The sequence below is a fragment of the Lipotes vexillifer genome, unplaced genomic scaffold (assembly GCF_000442215.2).
Source record: "Lipotes vexillifer unplaced genomic scaffold, Lipotes_vexillifer_v1.1 scaffold397, whole genome shotgun sequence".
Lineage (NCBI taxonomy): Eukaryota > Metazoa > Chordata > Mammalia > Artiodactyla > Lipotidae > Lipotes > Lipotes vexillifer.
The window spans coordinates 1,922,881-1,944,095 of record NW_006772681.1 but is presented as its reverse complement, the minus strand read 5'-3'; the positions used below and the strand labels follow the sequence as shown (position 1 = coordinate 1,944,095).

The 21,215-nt window shown below is 37.6% G+C and overlaps 1 protein-coding gene across 1 annotated transcript in view; it reads right to left on the bottom strand.

The window, feature by feature from the left end:
• Positions 1 to 21,215, bottom strand: part of RBL1 (RB transcriptional corepressor like 1) — a 75,192-nt gene that overhangs the window by 12,606 nt on the left and 41,371 nt on the right. Inside the window, exons 15-19 of the mRNA XM_007447731.1 lie at positions 18,306 to 18,572; positions 16,560 to 16,771; positions 3,879 to 4,055; positions 3,095 to 3,166; positions 1,172 to 1,262 (exon numbers count right to left, since the gene is read on the bottom strand). Of these exons, the coding sequence (XP_007447793.1) occupies positions 1,172 to 1,262; positions 3,095 to 3,166; positions 3,879 to 4,055; positions 16,560 to 16,771; positions 18,306 to 18,572 (819 nt within the window). The remainder of the gene's footprint in view (positions 1 to 1,171; positions 1,263 to 3,094; positions 3,167 to 3,878; positions 4,056 to 16,559; positions 16,772 to 18,305; positions 18,573 to 21,215) is intronic.

Below are 21,215 nucleotides of genomic sequence, written 5' to 3'. Positions count from 1 at the left end.
TCTCACTGTTGTGGCCTCTCCCATTGCGGAGCACAGGCTCCGGACGCGCAGGCTCAGCGGCCATGGCTCACGGGCCTAGCTGCTCCGTGGCATGTGGGATCTTCCCGGACCGGGGCACGAGCCCGCATCCCCTGAATCGGCAGGCGGACTCTCAACCACTGCGCCAACAGGGAAGCCCCCGGGTAGGTTTTTTTTTTTGTATTTTGTCAGGTTTACTTCCTAATGTACTTCTTCTCATTGCCTTGAAAAGGCTCAGGGATAATTTATCTATGTAAAAAGAACTGAGTTTGGCCTGTGTAACCTTAGATGGGATCAGATTCTAGGACATTATTATTAAAGAATGTTTTTGTTAAGATCTTAAAAGTTCAGATCCCAGTAGACACCATAATGATCATGGATATTTGGGTAATGAAAAAAAAAATGTCTTTGACCCAGTCAATTTTCTCTAAGAATTTACCCTAAGGATGTGGACCAAAGATCAGCCTACAATGATGTTCCTCACAAAGCTGTGTATAATTGGAAACAACCTAAAAGTCCCACACTGTGAAATTAAATAAATTACAGTACTTATATACACATGTACACATATATATACATTAAGTAATGGAAAGTGAGACAAGGAAAAGGAGACAGATGAGACAAGGAAAAGAGATGGGCTGAAAAGGCATTTTTACAACTTATCAACATATGAATACTGAACATTTGATTCTTTCTTTCAAAAAGATTACTAGTGCCTGAAGTCTTAGCATGATGGTAGTAACAAGGTGGCGACCTTGCTTTTGCTGACGGTGGCAGAATACCTATACACTTATTAATGACCAGGACATTTCCTTAATGTTCTCCACAGGCAGATCACTGACAGCTATCTTACTTTCCCTGTCATTCAGATTTAGTCTTGAATTTTATTGTCTTTTATGAGTTTTTATTAAAGTGTATAAGTATACTAGAAAACTTCTAAAACACAGTTAACATGGGATAAATTAATGGTTTCAATACACAACTTCTGTGGAGGGAGGTACCTGACCCATACTTATCTCAAAGTCATTTGCTTCTTTCCAACACATATGCATTATCCACCCCACCTACACAATTAACTCCAGGACATCCACTGTATTATATACAATGTAACCAATAGTGTACTACATATAGAATCTTAAATTGGGCAACTTACCACAATCTGTCATTTCAAAATCACCATTTAGGTTTTTATTGTATGTCACAACTTCTCTTGGAATACTTTTCAACAGTACACTTCTGTAAACCTATATAGATCAGAGGGGACAAAAAGGACTGCTGAGTCACAAAGAGGCACAGGTTAAGCAAAACCAAAATAAGGACAAGATATCAAGCCAATTAAAAAGTATTTGTCTGTATGGGTGATAACCAAGGGCAAGATGTTAGTAGCCCTTGGTAAATGCAGATTACGGCAAACATCTTAGAAGAGGGGATACTGAAGCAGAGCTTACCACCTGAAATAAAACCACTGCAGAAGGTTACAAAATAGAAGAATTAAGTAAGGAGCAACTAAACACTGATGAGCAGATTTTGCCAAATAAAAGCAACTTAAAAGATATGAACCTATTCCTTCTTCTTTTTAATTTCTTACATGAGACTCATTTGATCTCACTGGGGCTTGTTTTCCTGCTCCCAACCCACGCCCATCTCCTTTCACATGGCCACATGAAAATCTGTTCCCCTCCCTGCCCCTAAACTGTTTTTAACCTCCAATGTAGCTGAAAGGAATGATCCATTCCCCCTCATCCTATGGATATCGGTATTGAGAGAATATTTAGGAAGCTGTGGCTTAAACCATTTTTGACCCACATTAACTTAATGATCTTAAGGGATACTCTGAACCTCTCTAAGCTCTGTTCCTAAGGGAATTTTTCTTCCACCTTGTCACAGGATGTAAGAAATGCCTATACTTGGCTCTTCTAATATCTCTATATTGCTAGCAGTGTATTTGGGGCTTAAGAAGTGAAACTATCTGTGGGGCTCTGATAGAATGGGGTATGGCTACTAGTACTGGGGCCAGGGATATCTGAGCTACCACATCTCTCTTTTTGTCTAAGGTGGCAGATCACTGGGCCAGAGAAGAGGCCATTATGCTCCTTTAGAGCAGAGCAATCAGGTTCTTGAATGACCAAGGCCTTAAGGTAACCTAATCCTGTGTTCTTCAGCTACAATAATAACAATAATATAGAGCTAACAGTTATTAAATGCTTACTATGTGCCACGTCACGCTAACATTTTATATTTCCATGACTGAAAGGCTGTACAGAATTCTCACCAGGGCTATTATATCAGAAATGCCTGATATCTATTCAAAGATGCAAACATTAAGATTCTTATCAGATGGAAAAAGAAGCTAGACTTAATATATCCTCAAATTTCACTGGATTTAAACATCATCAGAGAATCAAGTCTTATATGATTAAAGAATATTATTATTATAAATATTTTTCATTAGTGAAAAATGTCCCTACTCAAATAAATGAACAAATGGAATAAGAGAACGTGTGAGAAGTATATGCATATATAATATATAGGGACTTCCTTGGTGGTGCAGTGGTTAAGAATCCGCCTGCCAATGCAGGGGAAATGGGTTCAATCCTTGGTCCGGGAAGATCCCACATGCCGTGGAGCACCTAAGCCCATGTGCCACAACTACTAAGCCTGCGCACTAGAGCCCATGAGCCAACTACTGAGCCTGTGTGCCACAACTACTGAAGCCCGTGTGCCTAGAGCCTGTGCTCCGCAATAAGAGAAGCCACTGCAATGAGAAGCCTGCGCACAGCAACGAAGAGTAGCCCCCACTTGCCGCAACTAGAGAAAGCCCGTGTGTAGCAATGATGACCTAATGAAGCCATAAATAAATAAATAAATAAATAATATAGATTAGTCAGAAACTGCAAGATTTTTGGCTTCCACTGAAACCTGTTTTTTAATTAAAACTGTCTCGAGTTTAATGGTGTCCATTAAACCAAAAAAATCTATAGCAAAACTAGAAAAGAAGTTTACCTTTTACATGACTTGTCAGCAGAGAAACAGTACAAATCTATTTTGGGACAGGAGGAAAAATAATGTAACTCACATGACTATTAGCTTGAGGCTGATTCCTATAACTTTTCATTATTTCTTGAAAAGTTCTTTCTTCTTTTGTTACCTAAGGAAAATAAGAACTGCATTTATCAACTGCTTTTAAAAGAAAAATGGCTCTGAACAAAAACTTCAATTACAGGTTAGAATTGAGAGCAGTCTTGCAGAAAGCCATTAACCTCAGGCCACTCAATAACTAAAATCCACTACCATTTATGACTTTTACTACCTTAAAAGTTCAGGCTTGGGGACTTCCCTGGTGGCGCAGTGGTTAAGAATCCACCCACCAATGCAGGGCACATGGGTTCGAGCCCTGGTCCAGGAAGATCCCACATGCCGCGGAGCAACTAAGCCCATGCGCCATAACTACTGAGCCTGCGCTCTAGAGCCCGTGAGCCACAACTACTGAGCCCATGTGCCACAACTACTGAAGCCCGTGTGCCTAGAGCCCATGCTCCGCAACAAGAGAAGCCACTGCAGTGAGAAGCCCACGCACCGCAAGGAAGAGTAGCCCCCACTCTCTGCAACTAGAGAAAGCCCGCACACAGCAACGAAGACCCAACACAGCCAAAAATAATAAATAAATAAAATAAATAAATTTATAAAATAAAAAAAAAGAAAGTAATGAAGAGTCCATAGAAATAGATACAGTAGCTGGAATTTACCACTGTTGGCTTGTAGCACTTAAGGCAAACTAACAATCAAGTGCAACAGATTTTCACCTCAGGCCTCAAATACAGGTAACTACGGCAAAGAGCTTCCCCCAACTTATACGTTACCTTTGCCATGATGTAAAAGGCACAAAGGAGGAGCTGATCCAAATGTCTGTCTTTCATCAGATCAGGGCAGTGAACTAAAGTGAATTCAAAACATGTCCATATCTTCCTTCTTAACTCATTCGAAACATCCAGTTTTAAACATAAATCACGTAAGCGTACACTTGCCAAATGATAGACCTAACATGAAAGATAGCACATTGATGCAAAAAATCAAGTAAATAATTTCTCAAATTTATGTCTTACCATGAACATGGGCTTTTTGGCCAAGACTAATAAATACCTAAGGCCGCTGATGCATTAAATTACATAAAATTTTTATTTTATAGTACTAGTTCACTGCTATGGCAAAAGAAAATATATTAAAACAAAATTCTCTTTGGAAAACTACCTTAAACATTTTTTTGGTAAAGATGTTATATGCTATTATTCTATGCTGTCAACTATGTAAAGTGAGAAATACTAAAATTAGATGGTTTGATTTACCAGCATCATGATCATTATGAATACATAATTTTTCAAGTATTCAGAAGTCTCTCTCTTTTTTTGGTTCAGGTAAAATGACTAGAAAGCCTAAAATGTCACATAATACACTAAAATGTTTGACTCCAAAATAAGTGAGAAAGCAAAATCATTTAAAAATTTCCCCAATAGTCTACATTGTTTTTATGAGCACATGAAAGGAATGTTAAGCAAACGAGATACCAGATTTTGTTGTTGTTGTTGTTTATTGCGGTATAACTGACATACAACATTAGTTTCAGGTGTACAACATGATTCAACGTTTGTATATGTTGTGAAAAGATCACCACAATAAGTCTAGTTAATATCCAAACAGTTAACACAATTTTTTTTCCTGTGATGAGAACTTTTAAGATCTAGTCTCTTAGCAACTGTTAATATGGAATAAGCATTACTAACTACAGTCACCACGCTATACATTATATCCCCATGATTTGTTTATTTTATAACTTGAAGTCTGTACCTTTTGACTCCCTTCATCGGTTTCACCCATCCCCTCGCCCCCTGGCAACCACTAACCTGTTCTCTGTATTTATGAGCTTGTTTTTGATTTTTAGATTCCACATATAAATATCATATAGTATTGTCCTTCTCAGTCAAGTTGTTGTTTTTAAGTATGTCAGAGTAAATTCAGTTCAATACCTTCAACCTTTCATATATAGAGTCTTTATATGAACTGATACTAATGCAAATGCCCCAAAGGTCCTGAAAGATTCTAAAATGATTTCTGATCATCCAAAAAGCATTATGTTTTATTATCTTAAGAACTGGTAATCCTACTGTGATATTCCTAAACTAGACTATTCTGTTTGAACTAAGTCTTTAAATCTAAATGTTCAGGGTACAAAAAATGAAAAAGAGTAAGGCATTCTTTATAGCAAAGTATCTTTTGAGAGGGAAAAAAAATCCACAAATTAAAGCTGAAAAATGAACTTTAGCCATCCAATACACTAATCTGATAGAAAGAGAGATAAGGGTTGACTCCAAAGCCACCAGTGATTCATTTTATAACAAACTCATTTTCTGCATCCAACCCTTTGTTTCTGGTCTTGTTGGCTAAGAGATAAACAGGAACCACTGGGGTCAGAGCAGTGGGAAAGACACTGGAACTTTACATTCGTGATAGAAGATAACAGATACAGTCCTAAGTAGAAGGATTAAGAAATATGTCATTAAGTAATATTTGTGGGGCTTCCCTGGTGGCACAGTGGTTGGGAGTCCACCTGCCAATGCAGGGGACACGGGTTTGGGCCCTGGTCCGGGAGGATCCCGCGTGCCGCGGAGCAGCAAAGCCAATGTGCCCAACTGCTGAGCCTGCACTCTGGAGCCCACGAGCCACAACAGTTGAGCTCATGCTCTGCAGCAGGACAGGCCACCGCAATGAGAGGCCCATGCATTGTGGCGAGGAGTGGCCCCCACTTGCTGCAACTGGAGAAAAGCCCGTGTGCAACAATGAGGGCCCAACGCAGCCAAAAATAAATAAATAAACAAAATAAATTTTTTGAAAAAAGTAATACTTGTTAAGTATCTTTTACAAAGCTAATCCAATGCCTTAAAGGTGCACATACTCTGGAAGGCTTCTAACAAAAAATTCACAGTAAATTCTACTCAGGCATAGGATATCAGCATCACACTGAGTTCAGCATGGATAACATCTGCAATTTACTCAAGAAATTGTTATTTTGAACTCATTATAGATACGGATGTTTCAATTCCCTTTTCGGGTAAAATTTTTCTAGCTTCTAAGTAGACTATAATTAATAGGAAAAGGACAAGCTAGATTCTGAAATAAATTCAGAACTAAAAATTCATAAATAAAGCCTTATTTTTGTCAATGTCAGATTCATTATCAAAGGCAGCAATCTGTCATTTTGAAAATTAAAAATAGGGAATGAATGGGGAAAATACTACAGTTGGAGCTCTGTTTTTAAAACAGGCCTTAGGCACAAGATGTAGGCAGGAGTGGAGATGGTGGGACAGAGTAGAGAAAGCAGTGGGAGGTGGAAAAAAGGGCAAGTGTCTCAAGAATTATTCTAAGAAAGACTAGATAGAGGAAATAAACTTAAATTTGCATGAAGAGATAACTTGAAAAAACAAACATGAATTTCTTAAAAGTTTTAAGCCTTAAACCCTAATCATAATGCTAAAAAGAAACAAAAAACGGTGCCTTTTTTTTCATTTACAATTTTTCAGTATGGGCTAGATAGCCACTAGTTATAGGGTAGACCGGAGAGGTATCTTGCAATTCTGGGATTTATTTTAGAGAAGCGGCATGTTTGGTCACAAATATCTGACTAACATGTCTATGTTACCAGAAGCTTTATGGTGCTTATAAAAGCTAGGCAGGATAAGCTGAAATTATTTCTATGTTAAATGTTTGCATTAATACTAAAATAATCCAGGCATTATAAAGAGAACTGGTCAATTAGTAAAAGGTAAAAAACTAGATTTATGATAAAAATTATGTAGACTCCCAGCAGTATCTCACCAATCTTAATAATGAATCTTCAGTAACGTAAACTTATCCATAAGATCCAATGTACCTGTCCCACAATAAACTCCAATCTAAAGCAATATAACACAATGGAGTTCCTGTAAATTCCACAGGATGGCCAACTGCTTAATCAAAGTTATGTAAAACAAGCTGGCAGGAAATGGAATTAAAACTCTATGAGCCTGAGTCGAAACATTAGCTCATCAAGATCATGTTCTTTTAGAATGCGAAATATGTTTTTAAAAAAGGCTAAAGGTACATCACCTGATACTAAAGCTAAACAAAGACACTCTAAGAAAACTACTGACCAATATCTATTATATTGATGTGAAAATCCTCCACAAAACCCTAGCAACTGAATGGAACATCATACACTAAAAGGGTTATACACCATGACCAAGTAGGAGTTATTCATGGAGTGAAAGGATAGTTTAACATATGAAAATCTTATCAGTGTAATACACTACATTAGCAGAATGAAGGGAAAAATGATATAATCATCTCAAAATTTGATGCAGAAAAAAAGCAATTGACAAAATTCAATACCCTTTTGTTACAAACTAGGAATAGACGGAAACTACTTCAACATAATAAATACGATATATGAAAACTCCATAGCTAAGATCATACTCAAAGTAAAACAATGAAAGCTTTTCCTCTAAGATCAGGAACAAGACAAAGATGCCCAATTTCAGTACTTCTATTCAACACCATACTAGAAGTTCTAGCCAGAGCAATTAGGCAAGAAAAAGAAAGAAAAGGCATTCAAATTAGAAAAGTAGTAAAACCATCTCTGTTTGTAGATGACATGACTTTACGTGTAGGAAACCCAAGCACCCTGGAGTCCATAAAAAAATGTTAGAACTAATAAATGAATACAGCAAAGTTGCAGGATACAAAATCAACACACAAAAATCACTTTTATTCCTATACCATAAACAATGCACAATCCAAAAATGAAATTAAGCAAATGATTCCATTTACAATAGCATGAAAAAGAATAAAATACTTGGGAATAAACTTAACGAAGGAGGCAAAAATTTGTACACTGAAAACTGCAAAGAATTGCTCAAAGAAATTAAAGAAAACATGAATAAATGGAAAGACATACTATGTTCATGGACTGGAAGACTTAATATTGTTAAGATGTCAACACTACTCAAAGCAATCTACAGATTCAATATAATCCATATTAAAATCCTAAAGATTTTTTTTTTTTGCAGAAATAGAAAAAAATCCATCCTAAAACTCATATGGAATGTCAAGGGACTCTGAATTGTCAAAATAATCTTGAAAAAGAAGAACAAAGTTGGAGGTCTCACATTTTCTGACTTCAAACCTTACTACAAAGTTACACTAATCAAAACTGTGGTACTGGCAAGAAGAGACCAATGAATAGAATACAGAGCCCAGAAATAAACCCTCACATATACAGTGATGAGTAACTTGACAAGGGTGTCAAGACCATTCAATGGAGAAAGGTAGTCTTGTCAACAAGACTTACTGAGAAAACTGGATATCCACGTGCAAAAGAATGAAACTGGGTCCTTACCTTATACCATATATAAAAATTAACTCAAAATGGATCAAAGACCTAAATGTAATTTCTAAAACTAAAAAAATCCTACAAGAAAACATAGCGGAAAAGCTTCATGACACTGGAATGTGCAATGATTTCTCGGATATGACACCAAAAAGAACAGGACAACAAAACAAAACACAGATAAATTAGACTTCACCAAATTAAAAACTTCTGTGCGTCAAAAGACACTAATATATAACATAGTGAAAAGGCAACCCATGGAATGGGAGAAGATATCTGCAAATCACGTATCTGATAAGGAATTAACATCCCGACAATATAAAGGACTTTTACAACTCACCAAAAAAAAACTCAAAAAATGGGCAAAGGACTTGAATAGACATTTCTCTGAGGAAGGTAAAAGGATGGCCAATAAGCCCATGAAAAGATGCTCAATATCACTAATCATCAGGGAAACGCAAATCAAAACTACAGTAAGGAGATAGCTTCAAAATGGTGGAGGAGTAAGACGTGGAGATCACCTTCCTCCCCACAAAAACATCAAAAATACATCTACATGAGGAACAGCTCCTACAGAACACCTACTGAACACTGGCAGAAGACTTCAGACTTCCCAAAAGGCAAGGAACTCCCCACGTACCTGGGTAGGGCAAAAGAAAAAAGAAAAAACAGAGACAAAAGAATAGGGATGGGACCTGCACCTCCGGGAGGGAGCTGTGAAGGAGGAAAAGTTTCCACACCCTAGGAAGCCCCTTCACTGGCGGAGATGGCGGGTGGGAAGCTTTGGAGCCACAGAGGAGAGCGCAGCAACAGGGGTGCAGAGGGCAAAGCGGAGAGATTCCCACATAGAGGATCGGTGCTGACCAGCACTCACCAGCCTGAGAGGCTTGTCTGCTCACCCGCCGGGGCGGGTGGGGGCTGGGAGCTCAGGCTCGGGCTTCGGAGGTCAGATCCCAGGGAAAGGACTGGAGTTAGCTGCATGAACACAGACTGAAGGCACCTAGTCAGCCACAGCTACCTGGGAGGGAGTCCGGGAAAAAGTCTGGAACTGCCTAAGAAGCAAGAGACCATTGTTTCAGGGTGCGCGAGGAGAGGGGATTCAGAGCACCAGCTAAACGAGCTCCAGAGACGAGCGCGAGCCATGGCTATCAGCGTGGATCCCAGAGACGGGCATAAAATGCTAAGGCTGCTGCTGCAGCCACCAAGAAGCCTGTGTGCAAGCACAGGTCACTATTCACACCTCCCCTCCCGGGAGCCTGTGCAGCCCGCCACTACCAGGGTCCCGTGATCCAGGGACAACTTCCCCGGGAGAACACACATCATGCCCAGGCTGTTGCAACATTATGCTGGCCTCTGCCGCCGCAGGCTTGCCCCGCATTCTGTACCCCTCCCTCCTCCTGGCCTGAGGGAGCCAGAGCCCCCTAATCAGCTGCTACTTTAACCCCGTCCTGTCTGGGAGGGAAACGGATGCCCTCAGGTGACCTAAACGCAAAAGTGGGGCCAAATCCAAAGATGAACCCCAGGAGCTGTGCGAACAAGGAAGAGAAAGGGAAATCTCTCCCAGCAGCCTCAGGAGCAGCAGATTAAATCTCCACAATCAAAGTGATGTACCCTGCACCTGTGGAATACCTGAATAGACAACGAATCATCCCAAAATTGAGGCAGTGGACTTTGGGAGCAACTATAGACTTGGGGTTTGCTTTCAGCATCAAATTTGTTTCTGGTTTCATGTTTATCTTAGTTTAGAATTTAGAGCTTATTATCATTGGTAGATATGTTTATTGATTTGGTTGTTGCTCTCTTCCTTTTTTTAATATACATACATTTTTCCTTTTTCTCCTTTTGCCAGTGTGTATGTGTATGCTTCTTTGTGTGATTTTGTATGTATAGCTTTGCTTTTGCCATTTGTCCTAGGGTTCTGTCTTTTTTTTTTTTTTTAGTATAATTTTTAGCACTTATTACCATTGGTGGATTTGTTTTTTGGTTTGGTTGCTCACTTCTTTCCTTTTTCTATTTTTACTTTCTAATTTTTTATTTTTAATAATATATTTTTTATTTTTCATTTTTATAACTTTATTTTATTTCTCTTTCCTTCTTTTTTTTCTCCCTTTTCTTCTGAGCCATGTGGCTGACAGGGCCTTGGTGCTCCGGCCAGGTGTCCGATCTGAGCCTTTGAGGTGGGAGAGCCGAGTTCAGGACAGTGGTCCACCAGAGACCTCCCAGCCCCACATAATATCAAATGGTGAAAGCTCTCTTAGAGATCTCCATCTTAATGTGAAGACCCAGCTCCACTCAATGACCAGCAAGCTACAGTGATGGACACCCTATGCCAAACAATTAGCAAGACAGGAACACAACCCCACCCATTAGCAGAGAGGCTGCCTAAAATCATAGTAAGGTCACAGATACCCCAAAACACACCACTGGATGCAGTCCAGCTCACCAGAAAGACAAGATCCAGCCTCATCCACCAGAACACCAGCACCAGTCCACTCCACCAGGAAGCCTACACAACCCACTGAACCAACTTTATGCACCAGCAGGCAGACACCAAAAACGAGAACTATGAACCTGCAGCCTTTGAAAAGGAGACCCCAAACACAGTAAGTTAAGCAAAATGAGAAGACAGAGAAATACACAGATGAAGGAGCAAGGTAAAAACCCACCAGACCTAACAAATGAAGAGGAAATAGGCAGTCTACCTCAAAAAGAATTCAGAGTAATGATAGTACAGATGATCCCAAATCTTGGAAATAGAATGGAGAAAACACAAGAAACGTTTAACAAGGACCTAAAAGAACTAAAGAGCAAACAAACAATGATGAACAACACAATAAATGAAATAAAAAATTCTCTAGAAGGAATCAATAGCAGAATAAATGAGGCAGAAGAACAGATAAGTGACCTGGAAGATAAAATAGTGGAAATAACTACCACAGAGCAGAATAAAAAAGAATGAAAAAAATCAAGGACAATCTCAGAAACCTCTGGGACAACACTAAACGCACCAACATTCAAATTATAGGGGTCCCAGAAGAAGAAGAGAAATAAAAAGGGACTGAGAAAATATTTGAAGAGATTATAGTTGAAAACTTCCCTAATATGGGTAAGCAAATAGTCAGTCAAGTCCAGGAAGCACAGAGAGTCCCATACAGAATAAACCCAAGGAGAAACACGCCAAAACACATATTAATCAAATGATCAAAAATTAAATACAAAGAAAAAATTTTAAAAGCAGCAAGGGAAAAGCAACAAATAACATACAAGGGAATCCCCATAATGTTAACAGCTGATTTCTCAGCAGAAACTCTGCAAGCCAGAAGGGAGTGGTAGGACATATTTAAAGTGATGAAAGAGACAAACCTACAACCAAGATTACTCTACCCATCGAGGATCTCATTCAGATTTGATGGAGCAATTGAAACCTTTACAGACAAGCAGAAGCTAAGAGAATTCATCACCACCACACCAGCTTTACAACAAATGCTAAAGAAACTTCCCTAAGCAGGAAACACAAGAGAAGGAAAACACCTACAATAACAAATGCAAAACAATTAAGAAAATGGTAACAGGAACATATATATTGATATATACCTTAAATGTAAATGGATTAAATGCTCCAACCAAAAGACATAGACTGGCTGAATGGATACAAAAACATAACCCGTATATACGCTGTCTACAAGAGACCCACTTCAGACCTAGGGACACATACAGACTGAAAGTGAGGGGATGGAAAAAGATATTCCATGCAAATGGAAATCAAAAGAAAGCTGGAGGAGCAATTCTCATATCAGATAAAGTAGACTTTAAAATAAAGACTGTTATAAGAGACAAGGAAGGACACTACATAATGATCAAGGATCAATCCAAGAAGATATAACATTTGTAAATATTTATGCACCCAACACAGGAGCACCTCAGTACATAAGGCAAATGCTAACAGCCATAAAAGGGGAAATCGACAGCAACACAATACTAGTAGGAGACTTTAACACCCCACTTTCACCAATGGACAGAACACCCAAAATGAAAATAAATAAGGAAACACAAGCTTTAAATGACACATTAAACAAGATGGACTTAATTGATATTTATAGGACATCCCATCCCAAAACAACAGAATACACTTTCTTCTCAAGTGCTCATAGAACATTTTCCAGGACAGATCATATCTTGGGTCACAACTCAAGCCTTGCTAAATTTAAGAAAATTGAAATTGTATCAAGTATGTTTTCTGACCACAATGCTATGAGACTAGATACCAATAACAGGAAAAAAGGTGTGAAAAATACACACACATGAAGGCTAAACAACACACTACTAAATAACCAAGAGATCACTGAAGAAATCAAAGAGGTAATCAAAAAATACCTAGAAACAAATGACAAGGAAAACATGACGACCCAAAACCTATGGGATGCAGCAAAAACAGTTCTAAGAGGGACATTTATAGCAATACAATCCTACCTCAAGAAACATCTCAAATAAACAACCTAACCTTATATCTAAAGCAATTAGAGAAAGAAGAACAAAAAACCCTCAAAGTTAGCAGAAGGAAAGAAATAATAAAGAGGAGATCAGAAATAATGAAAAAGAAATGAAGGAAAAAATAGCTAAGATCAATAAAACTAAAAGATGGTTCTTTGAGAAGAAAAACAAAAATGATAAACCACTAGCCAGACTCATCAGGAAAAAAAGGGAGAAGACTCACATCAATTGAATTAGAAATGAAAAAGGAGAAATAATAACTGACACTGCAGAAATACAAAGGATCATGAGAGATTACTAAAAGCAACTATATGTCAAAAAAATGGACAACCTGGAAGAAATGGACAAATTCTTAGAAAGGTATAACCTTCCAAGACTGAACCAGGAAGAAATAGAAAACATGAATAGACCAATCACAAGCACTGAAATTGAAACTGTGATTAAAAATCTTCCAACAAACAAAAGCCAAGGACCAAATGGACTCACAGGAGAATTCTAGCAAACATTTAGAGAAGAGCTAACACATATCCTTCTCAAACTCTTCCAAAATATAGCAGAGGGAGGAACACTCCCAAACTCATTCTACAAGTCCACTGTCACCCTGATACCAAGACCAGACAAAGATGTCACAAAAAAAGAAAACTACAGGCCAATATCACTGATGAACACAGATGCAAAAATCCTCAACAAAATACTAGCAAACAGAATCCAACAGCACATTGAAAGGCACATACACCATGATCAAGTGGGGTTTATCCCAGGAATGCAAGGATTCTTCAACATACAGAATCAATCAATGTGATAAACCATACTAACAAATTGAAGAATAAAAACCATATGATCATCTCAATAGATGCAGAAAAAGCTTTTGACAAAATTCAACAGCCATTTATGATAAAAAACTCTCCAGAAAGTAGGCATAGAGGGAACTTAACATAATAAAGCCATATATGACAAACCCACAGCCAACATCGTTCCCAATGGTGAAAACCTGAAACCATTTCCACTAAGATCGGGAACAAGACAAGATTGCCCACTCTCACCACTATTATTCAACATAGTTTTGGAAGTTTTAGCCACAGCAATCAGAGAAGAAAAAGAAATAAAAGGAATCCAACTTGGAAAAAATGAAGTAAAACTGTCACTGTTCGCAGATGACATGATACTATACATAGTGAATCCTAAAGATGCTACCAAAAAACTACTAGAGCTAATCAATGCATTTGGTAAAGTAGCAGGATATAAAATTAATGCACAGAAATCTCTTGCATTCTTATAAACTAATAATGAAAAATCTGAAAGAGAAATTAAGGAAACACTCCCATTTACCACTGCAAGAAAAGAATAAAATACCTAGGAATAAACCTACCTAAGGTGACAAAAGACCTGTATGCGGAAAACTATAAGACACTGATGAAAGAAATCAAAGAGGATACAAACAGATGGAGAGACATACCATGTTCTTGGACTGGAAGAATCAACATTGTGAAAATGACTATACTACCCAAAGCAATCTACAGATTCAATGCAATCCCTATCAAGCTACCAATGGCATTTTTGACAGAACTAGAACAAATATTTCACAATTTGCATGGAAACACAAAAGACCCCGAATAGCCAAAGCAATCTTGAGAAAGAAAAACAGAGCTGGAGGAATCAGGCTCCTTGACTTTGGACTATACTACAAAGCTACAGTAATCAAGACAATATGGTACTGGCACAAAAACAGAAGTATAGATCAATGGAACAGGATAGAAAGCCCAAACATAAACCCACGCACATATGGTCACCTTATCTTTAATAAAGGAGGCACGAATATACAATGGAGAAAAGACAGCCTCTTCAATAAGTGGTGCTGGGAAAACTGGACAGCTACATGTAAAAGAATGAAATTAGAACAGTCCTTAACACCATACACAAAAATAAACTCAAAATGGATTAAAGACCTAAACCTAAGGCCAGACACAATAAAATTCTTAGAGGAAAACATAGGCAGAACACTCCATGACATACATCACAGCAAGATTCTGTTTCACCCACCTTGTAGAGAAATAGAAATAAAAACAAAAATAAACAAATGGGACCTAATGAAACTTAAATGCTTTTGCACAGTAAAGGAAACCATAAACAAGATGAAAAGACAACCCTCAGAATGGGAGAAAATATTTGCAAATGAAGCAACTGACAAAGGATTAATCTCCAAAATATACAAGCAGCTCATTCAGCTCGATATCAAAAAACCAAACAACCCAATCCAAAAATGGGCAGAAGACCTAAATAGACATTTCTCCAAAGAAGATATACAGATTGTCAACAAACACATGAAAGGATGCTCAAAATCACTAATCATTAGAGACATGCAAATCAAAACTACAATGAGGTTATCATCTCACACTGGTCAGAACGGCCATCATCAAAAAATCTACACAAACCCACAAACAATAAATGCTGGAGAGGATGTGGAGAAAAGGGAACCCTCTTGCACTGTTTGTGGGAATGTAAATTGATAGAACCACGATGGAAAACAGTGTGGAGCTTCCTCAATGTAAATTGATACAACCACTATGGAGAACAGTATGGAGGTTCCTTAAAAAAGTAAAAATAGAACAACCATATGACCCAGCGCTCCCACTATTGGGCATATACCCTGAGAAAACCATAATTCAAAAAGAGTCATGTACCACAATGTTAATTGCAGCTCTACTTACAACAGCCAGGACATGGAAGCAACCTAAGTGTCCATTGACAGATGAACAGATAAAGAAGATGTGGCTCATATATACAATGGAATATTACTCAGCCATAAAAAGAAACGAAATTGAGTTATTTGTAGTGAGGTGGATGGATCTAGAGACTGTCATAAAGAGTGAAGTAAGTCAGAAAGAGAAAAACACTTGTATTTCACAATATTGTGGAAAACCCTTGTATGTTGCTAGCAGGAATATAAATGGTGCAGCCACTGTGGGAAACTGCATAGCATTTTCTCAAAAATTAAATTTAGAATTACTACTCCATTTCTGTATATACCCAAAAGAATTGAAAGCAGACTTGGATATCTGTACACCAATGTTCATAGCAACACTATACACTCACAATAACCAAAAGGTAGAAACAACCCAAATGTCCATCTATAGATGAATGGATAAACAAAATATGGTATATACATACCATGGAATATTAGTTTTAAAAAGGAAGGAAGTTCTGACCATGCTATAATATGGAAGAACCTTGAAAACATTATGCTAAGTGAAATAAGCCTGTCAAAAAAGGACAAACGTTATATAATTCCACTTATATGAGGTACCTAGAGTAGTCAAATTCATAGAGACAGAAAGCAGAATAATGGCTACCAGGGGCTGGGGGTGGGGGGAAGAAATGAGGAGTTACTATTTAATGCGTACAGAGTTTCAGTTTAGGAAGATGAAAACGTCTGGAGATGGATGATGGTGGAAACTGCACAACAATGTGAATGTACCAATGACATTTAGCTGTACACTTAAACATGGTTAAAATAGTAAATTTCATGTATATTTTACCACACACAAAAAAAGAAGGCTAAAGCTGCCCTCTGTTATCAATCTTTCTTGCATTGATTAAAGAACTTTTTAGATGCTATAAAAACACGTACACGTACCTTTCTATAAAACAGTGCTAAGGACCCAGTTCTCTTTGGTTTGCTTATTCCAACTGAATGTACCTCTTGTGCTTTAGTCAAATGGGTCTGTTTTGGAGAAGCACCAATTAATGACTGAGCCGTAAGTGATACAGGACTCTCGACTTTGGACTCCTGAGTTGTATTCATGGAAATTGGTATCAGTGTGATCTCTCCAGCATCATTTGCAATACCTGAATGTACAAGCAAGAGTTCTTAGTTTTAGAAATGTGTCCCAGAAAAGTTGTCAATTCTTCCTTCCTTGCTTCCTTCCTCCCTCTCTCCCTCCCTTCCTTCCTTTACTATCTATCTATCTATCTATGCATAGGAATATGTTAGAAGAAAGCCACAAAAATAGTAATTCTAGGTTATGATACTCTTATTTTCTATTTCTGCTCTGAAACAATAAAATTGTTTTCTTTTGAGCTCTAAAGGAGATGTTTTTAATCAATAAATAAAATTCTTCCTCAATGCACTTATTTGTAAAACTCAGATAAGAAAATAAAATAAGTCCTAACAAAGAGGGTTGTAAATTTATAAAATGTGAAAATTCAAAAAACAGTGCAGGCATACCTCAGACATATTGCGAGTTTGTTTCCAGACCATTACAATAAATTGAGTATCACAATAAAGTGAGTCACATGAATTTTTTGGATTCCTAGTGCACATAAAAATTATGTTTATGCTATATTGCAGTTTATTAAGTGTGCAATAGCATTATGTCTAAAAAACAATGTACATACCTCAAATAAAAAATACTTTGTTGCTAAAAAATGCTAATCATCATGTGACAACACAGGGTTGCCAGAAACCTTCGATTTGTAAAAAAAAAAAAAAAAAAAATAGTATCTGTAAAGTGCAACAAAGCAAAGTGCAATAATACTAGGAATGCCTCTATAGGTTCAAAACAAAACAAAAGGGTGGAGTACAAAGGATCTTTAGGGCAGTGAAACTATTCTGTATAACAGTATAATGGTAGATATGTGTCATTAGACATTTGTCAAAATTCATAGAATGTACAACACCAAAGAGTGAACCCTAATGCAAACTATGGACTTGGGGTGATAATGATGTGTCCATGAAAGTTCATCAATTGTAATACATGTGTCTCTCTGGTGCAGGATGTTGATGACAACGAAGGCTCAATTTTGCCATGAACCTAAAACTGCTCTTAGAGAAAAAAAAAATATGGGTTCAGGGACTTCCCTGGTGGCAAAGTGGTTAAGAATCTGCCTTCCAATGCAGGTGACACAGGTTCGATCCCTGGTCTGGGAAGATCCCACATGCCATGGAGCAACTAAGCCTGTGCGCCACAACTACTGAGCCTGTACTCTAGAGCCCACAAGCCACAAATACTAAGCCTATGTGCCACAACTACTGAAGCCCACGTGTGCTCGAGCCGCAACTACTGAGACCTCGTGCCGCAACTACTGAAGCCTGTGTGCTGCAACTACTGAAGCCCGCACGCCTAGAGCCCATGTTCCGCAACAGGAGAAGCCACCGCAATGAGAAGCCCGCGCACTGCAATGAAGAGTAGCCCCTGCTCCCCATAACTAGAGAAAGCCCGTGCACAGCAACGAAGACCAAACACAGCCAAAGAGAAAAAAAAGTATATAGGTTCAAGAAAAAATACTGGAATAATAAAACCATGTGATCAGTCCAATAAGACATTTCTTAAATTTTCACCCAACTCAGAAAAAATATAAAATAAATGCATCAAAATGTTACCATGCAATGGGATTGTAACTTTATGTCCTGTTGTCCCTGTTACTATGGCTGTGGCCATTGTTAGAAGACTTTGCCCAGGTGAAATTGATATATTTTCAGCAGTAATGCTTGAAGAAGGAGCAATTTTCAATTTTGTTCCTTCTGTTATGATCCTGTCCATAAGCATTTCCTTTGGGGGGTCTTCCCCAAAAAGTCTTCTCTTAGCACTCCCAGCGGTAGGAGAACTGTAGCGTTCATGGACAGAAATTGGAGACAATGATTGCGTATCTAATAAAGAGAAAAATTTATAACAGTTTGACATGTATTCCAAAATAATAAGTCAGGTTTATCCACTCATTCAACAAATAGAGATTGAGTTACTATGCTAATAACATGGCCTCTGTCCTCATGGAATAATCGAGTCTAGTGCGAGAGAGAAGAATGAAGTAAATCTTAAAATAAAAGTATGAGAGCTCACCTTCCTGGTTTCTTGAACCTCTGCCTATATTAAAGAAGCAAAATATTAAGGGTAAAGTAGAAGGTGAGAAGTAGAATGTGGTGACTGCTAAATTTCAAAAGTAGTCCAACTAGCTTCTATCTCCCAATCTTATCTAGTAAATAACTCCTGATCAGAAGGAAAAATCAGTGATTTGGTTCACAATTTTGCCTTCACCACATGCCCACACTTCAAACAGTTTAAGGCAGTAGCTGTGGCTTTCTGATTTAGTAGAGGCTGAATCATCTTTTATAAGTCCACCAGAAGATAAAGATGAGTAGAAGTGTTATGACTCTGCTTAACTTGCCTTAATCTGAGGCATTAGTGTGTTGATCAAAAAGAAAGTAAAGTATGGATTAAACCTCTTTTCCAGTGCTATCCTTCTGCAGAAACTGCTCTCCTTTCTATCTCCACTAGGTGCAAAGCCTCTCCTAGCCAATCCTACATCTTTTCCCACCATTTTCCCCCTACTTCCCTCAACCCACTGTTTCTTTACAGGTATATAACATGTTTTTAAAGTAAAAACATTTCACTAATTATTTTTACAATTACTAGATAATTAGACAGCCATGTCATCTATTTTCAAAACATGTTAAAAAGGTATAGAAATTACCTCTGGCAATAATTTGACAGCTCTCTGTATTACTGAGGTAAGTGGGGAATAGTCATGGTTTAATAAAAATCTCTCCATAATTCTGGAGGTTATAAAAGCAGCTCTGACTTCCAGTCTTAGTAAAAAAGTGGAAAGTTCTATTGTAGCTCCCATTACCCCTTAACAGAAGTCTACCTGGATACCTTATATCTAAGAAAACGAATGCAGCCCTTGAATCTGACTTGGAATGTTCAGAGCTGACATTTCAAGGGAAAACTCATGTTATAGCCATGAAGTTAGCTGCAAGCCCCTTGAAATGATGCTCTTCCTAGCACAGTACTGGAAAAGCTGCAGTAGACAATAAAAATTTAACAAATATATGTTAATAAATTGCCTTTTTTCTCCCAGAGTCAAGGCTCAGTATTATTGTTTTCTAAGAATTTTCCATTATTTGATTCTCTTGCCTGAACCCCTATAAGAAAATACCGTTTTCTTCTAATCATAAAAATAATATATCACCTGAATGTTCACAGCAGCGTTATTCATAAAAACCAACAAGTAGAAATAATCCAAATGTCCATTAACGAACGAACAATATACAGTATATCCATACAATGAAAAATTATTCAGCGTAATGAAGTGTTGACACATGCGACAACATATATATCTTGAAAACATGATAAGTAAAAGAATCCAGTCACAAAGGTCACATATTATATAATTCCATTTATATGAAATGTCCAGAACAGGAAGATCCATAGAGACAAAGAATAGATTAGTAGTTCCAGGGTCTTGGTAGAGGAGGAAATAGAGAGCGATTACTATTGGATACAGGTTTGTTTTTTTTTTTGGGGGGGGGTGATAAAAATGTTCTGGAATTAGATAATGGTGATAGTTGTATAGTCTTGTAAATATACTGAATTGTATATTTTAAAAGGGTGAATTTTATGCGATGTGAATTATATCTCAATTTTTAAAAGCTCACTGAAAAAACTCAAATGATACCAAAAAACTGTAATGAAAAAGGTAACACTCAAAATTCCACCACCAGGAGAGAATTACATTTTAGTGACCACTTCTTCATGATCTTAGTTCTGAGATCTCTAGCTAGGCTTCAAACACACAAACACACACACATATAACATATAATATATATATAATATATATTATATATACATACACATTATAGTCAGATACATACACATGCATACGCACAGAGTTCATGCTTTGTACAGTTAAAGTATGCATGAGTTTCAGTTATCATAGCATAAATTAACGACAGCCTTAACAAAAAGGTTCAGATTTCAGTTGCCATGGTATATTAACTGTGAGTAACTGCATAAACGACAAACTTTTCCCATGAGGATTTACATAAATCATTGTGTGAAAAGTAGATGTGCATCATGATCAGTGACCAATCCTGTTACTTCTTTCAAAGTCTGTTGGTGATTGTTCAGGGCAAATCTGCTGGCTCAATTCATGCAGGCAGCAAAGCATATGGTTATGTTGTCTCCTTATTTCCCAGTGATAAACCCGCATTTTACAAAATAGACAAATGAAAGAGGGAATGGCCCCCCCAAAAAAGTGCAAGTTCAACAAAGAATTGAAAAGTGATAATGCTGAAAGTGAAATTGAAATAGTTAATGAAGTTATAGAAAAAATAGCTGACCCTAGGAATGTTGACACTGCTGCTATTCAAGAGATTAGATATACAGCCAGAAGAACTGTGGGAAGATGAGACTTATTGATATAAATGCGAAAAGTTGTTAAGATAAATAGGATGAAGACATCCAACAGGAAGTTATGATGGCAAAAAACTTCATTTTAAAGGAACTCTCAGAAA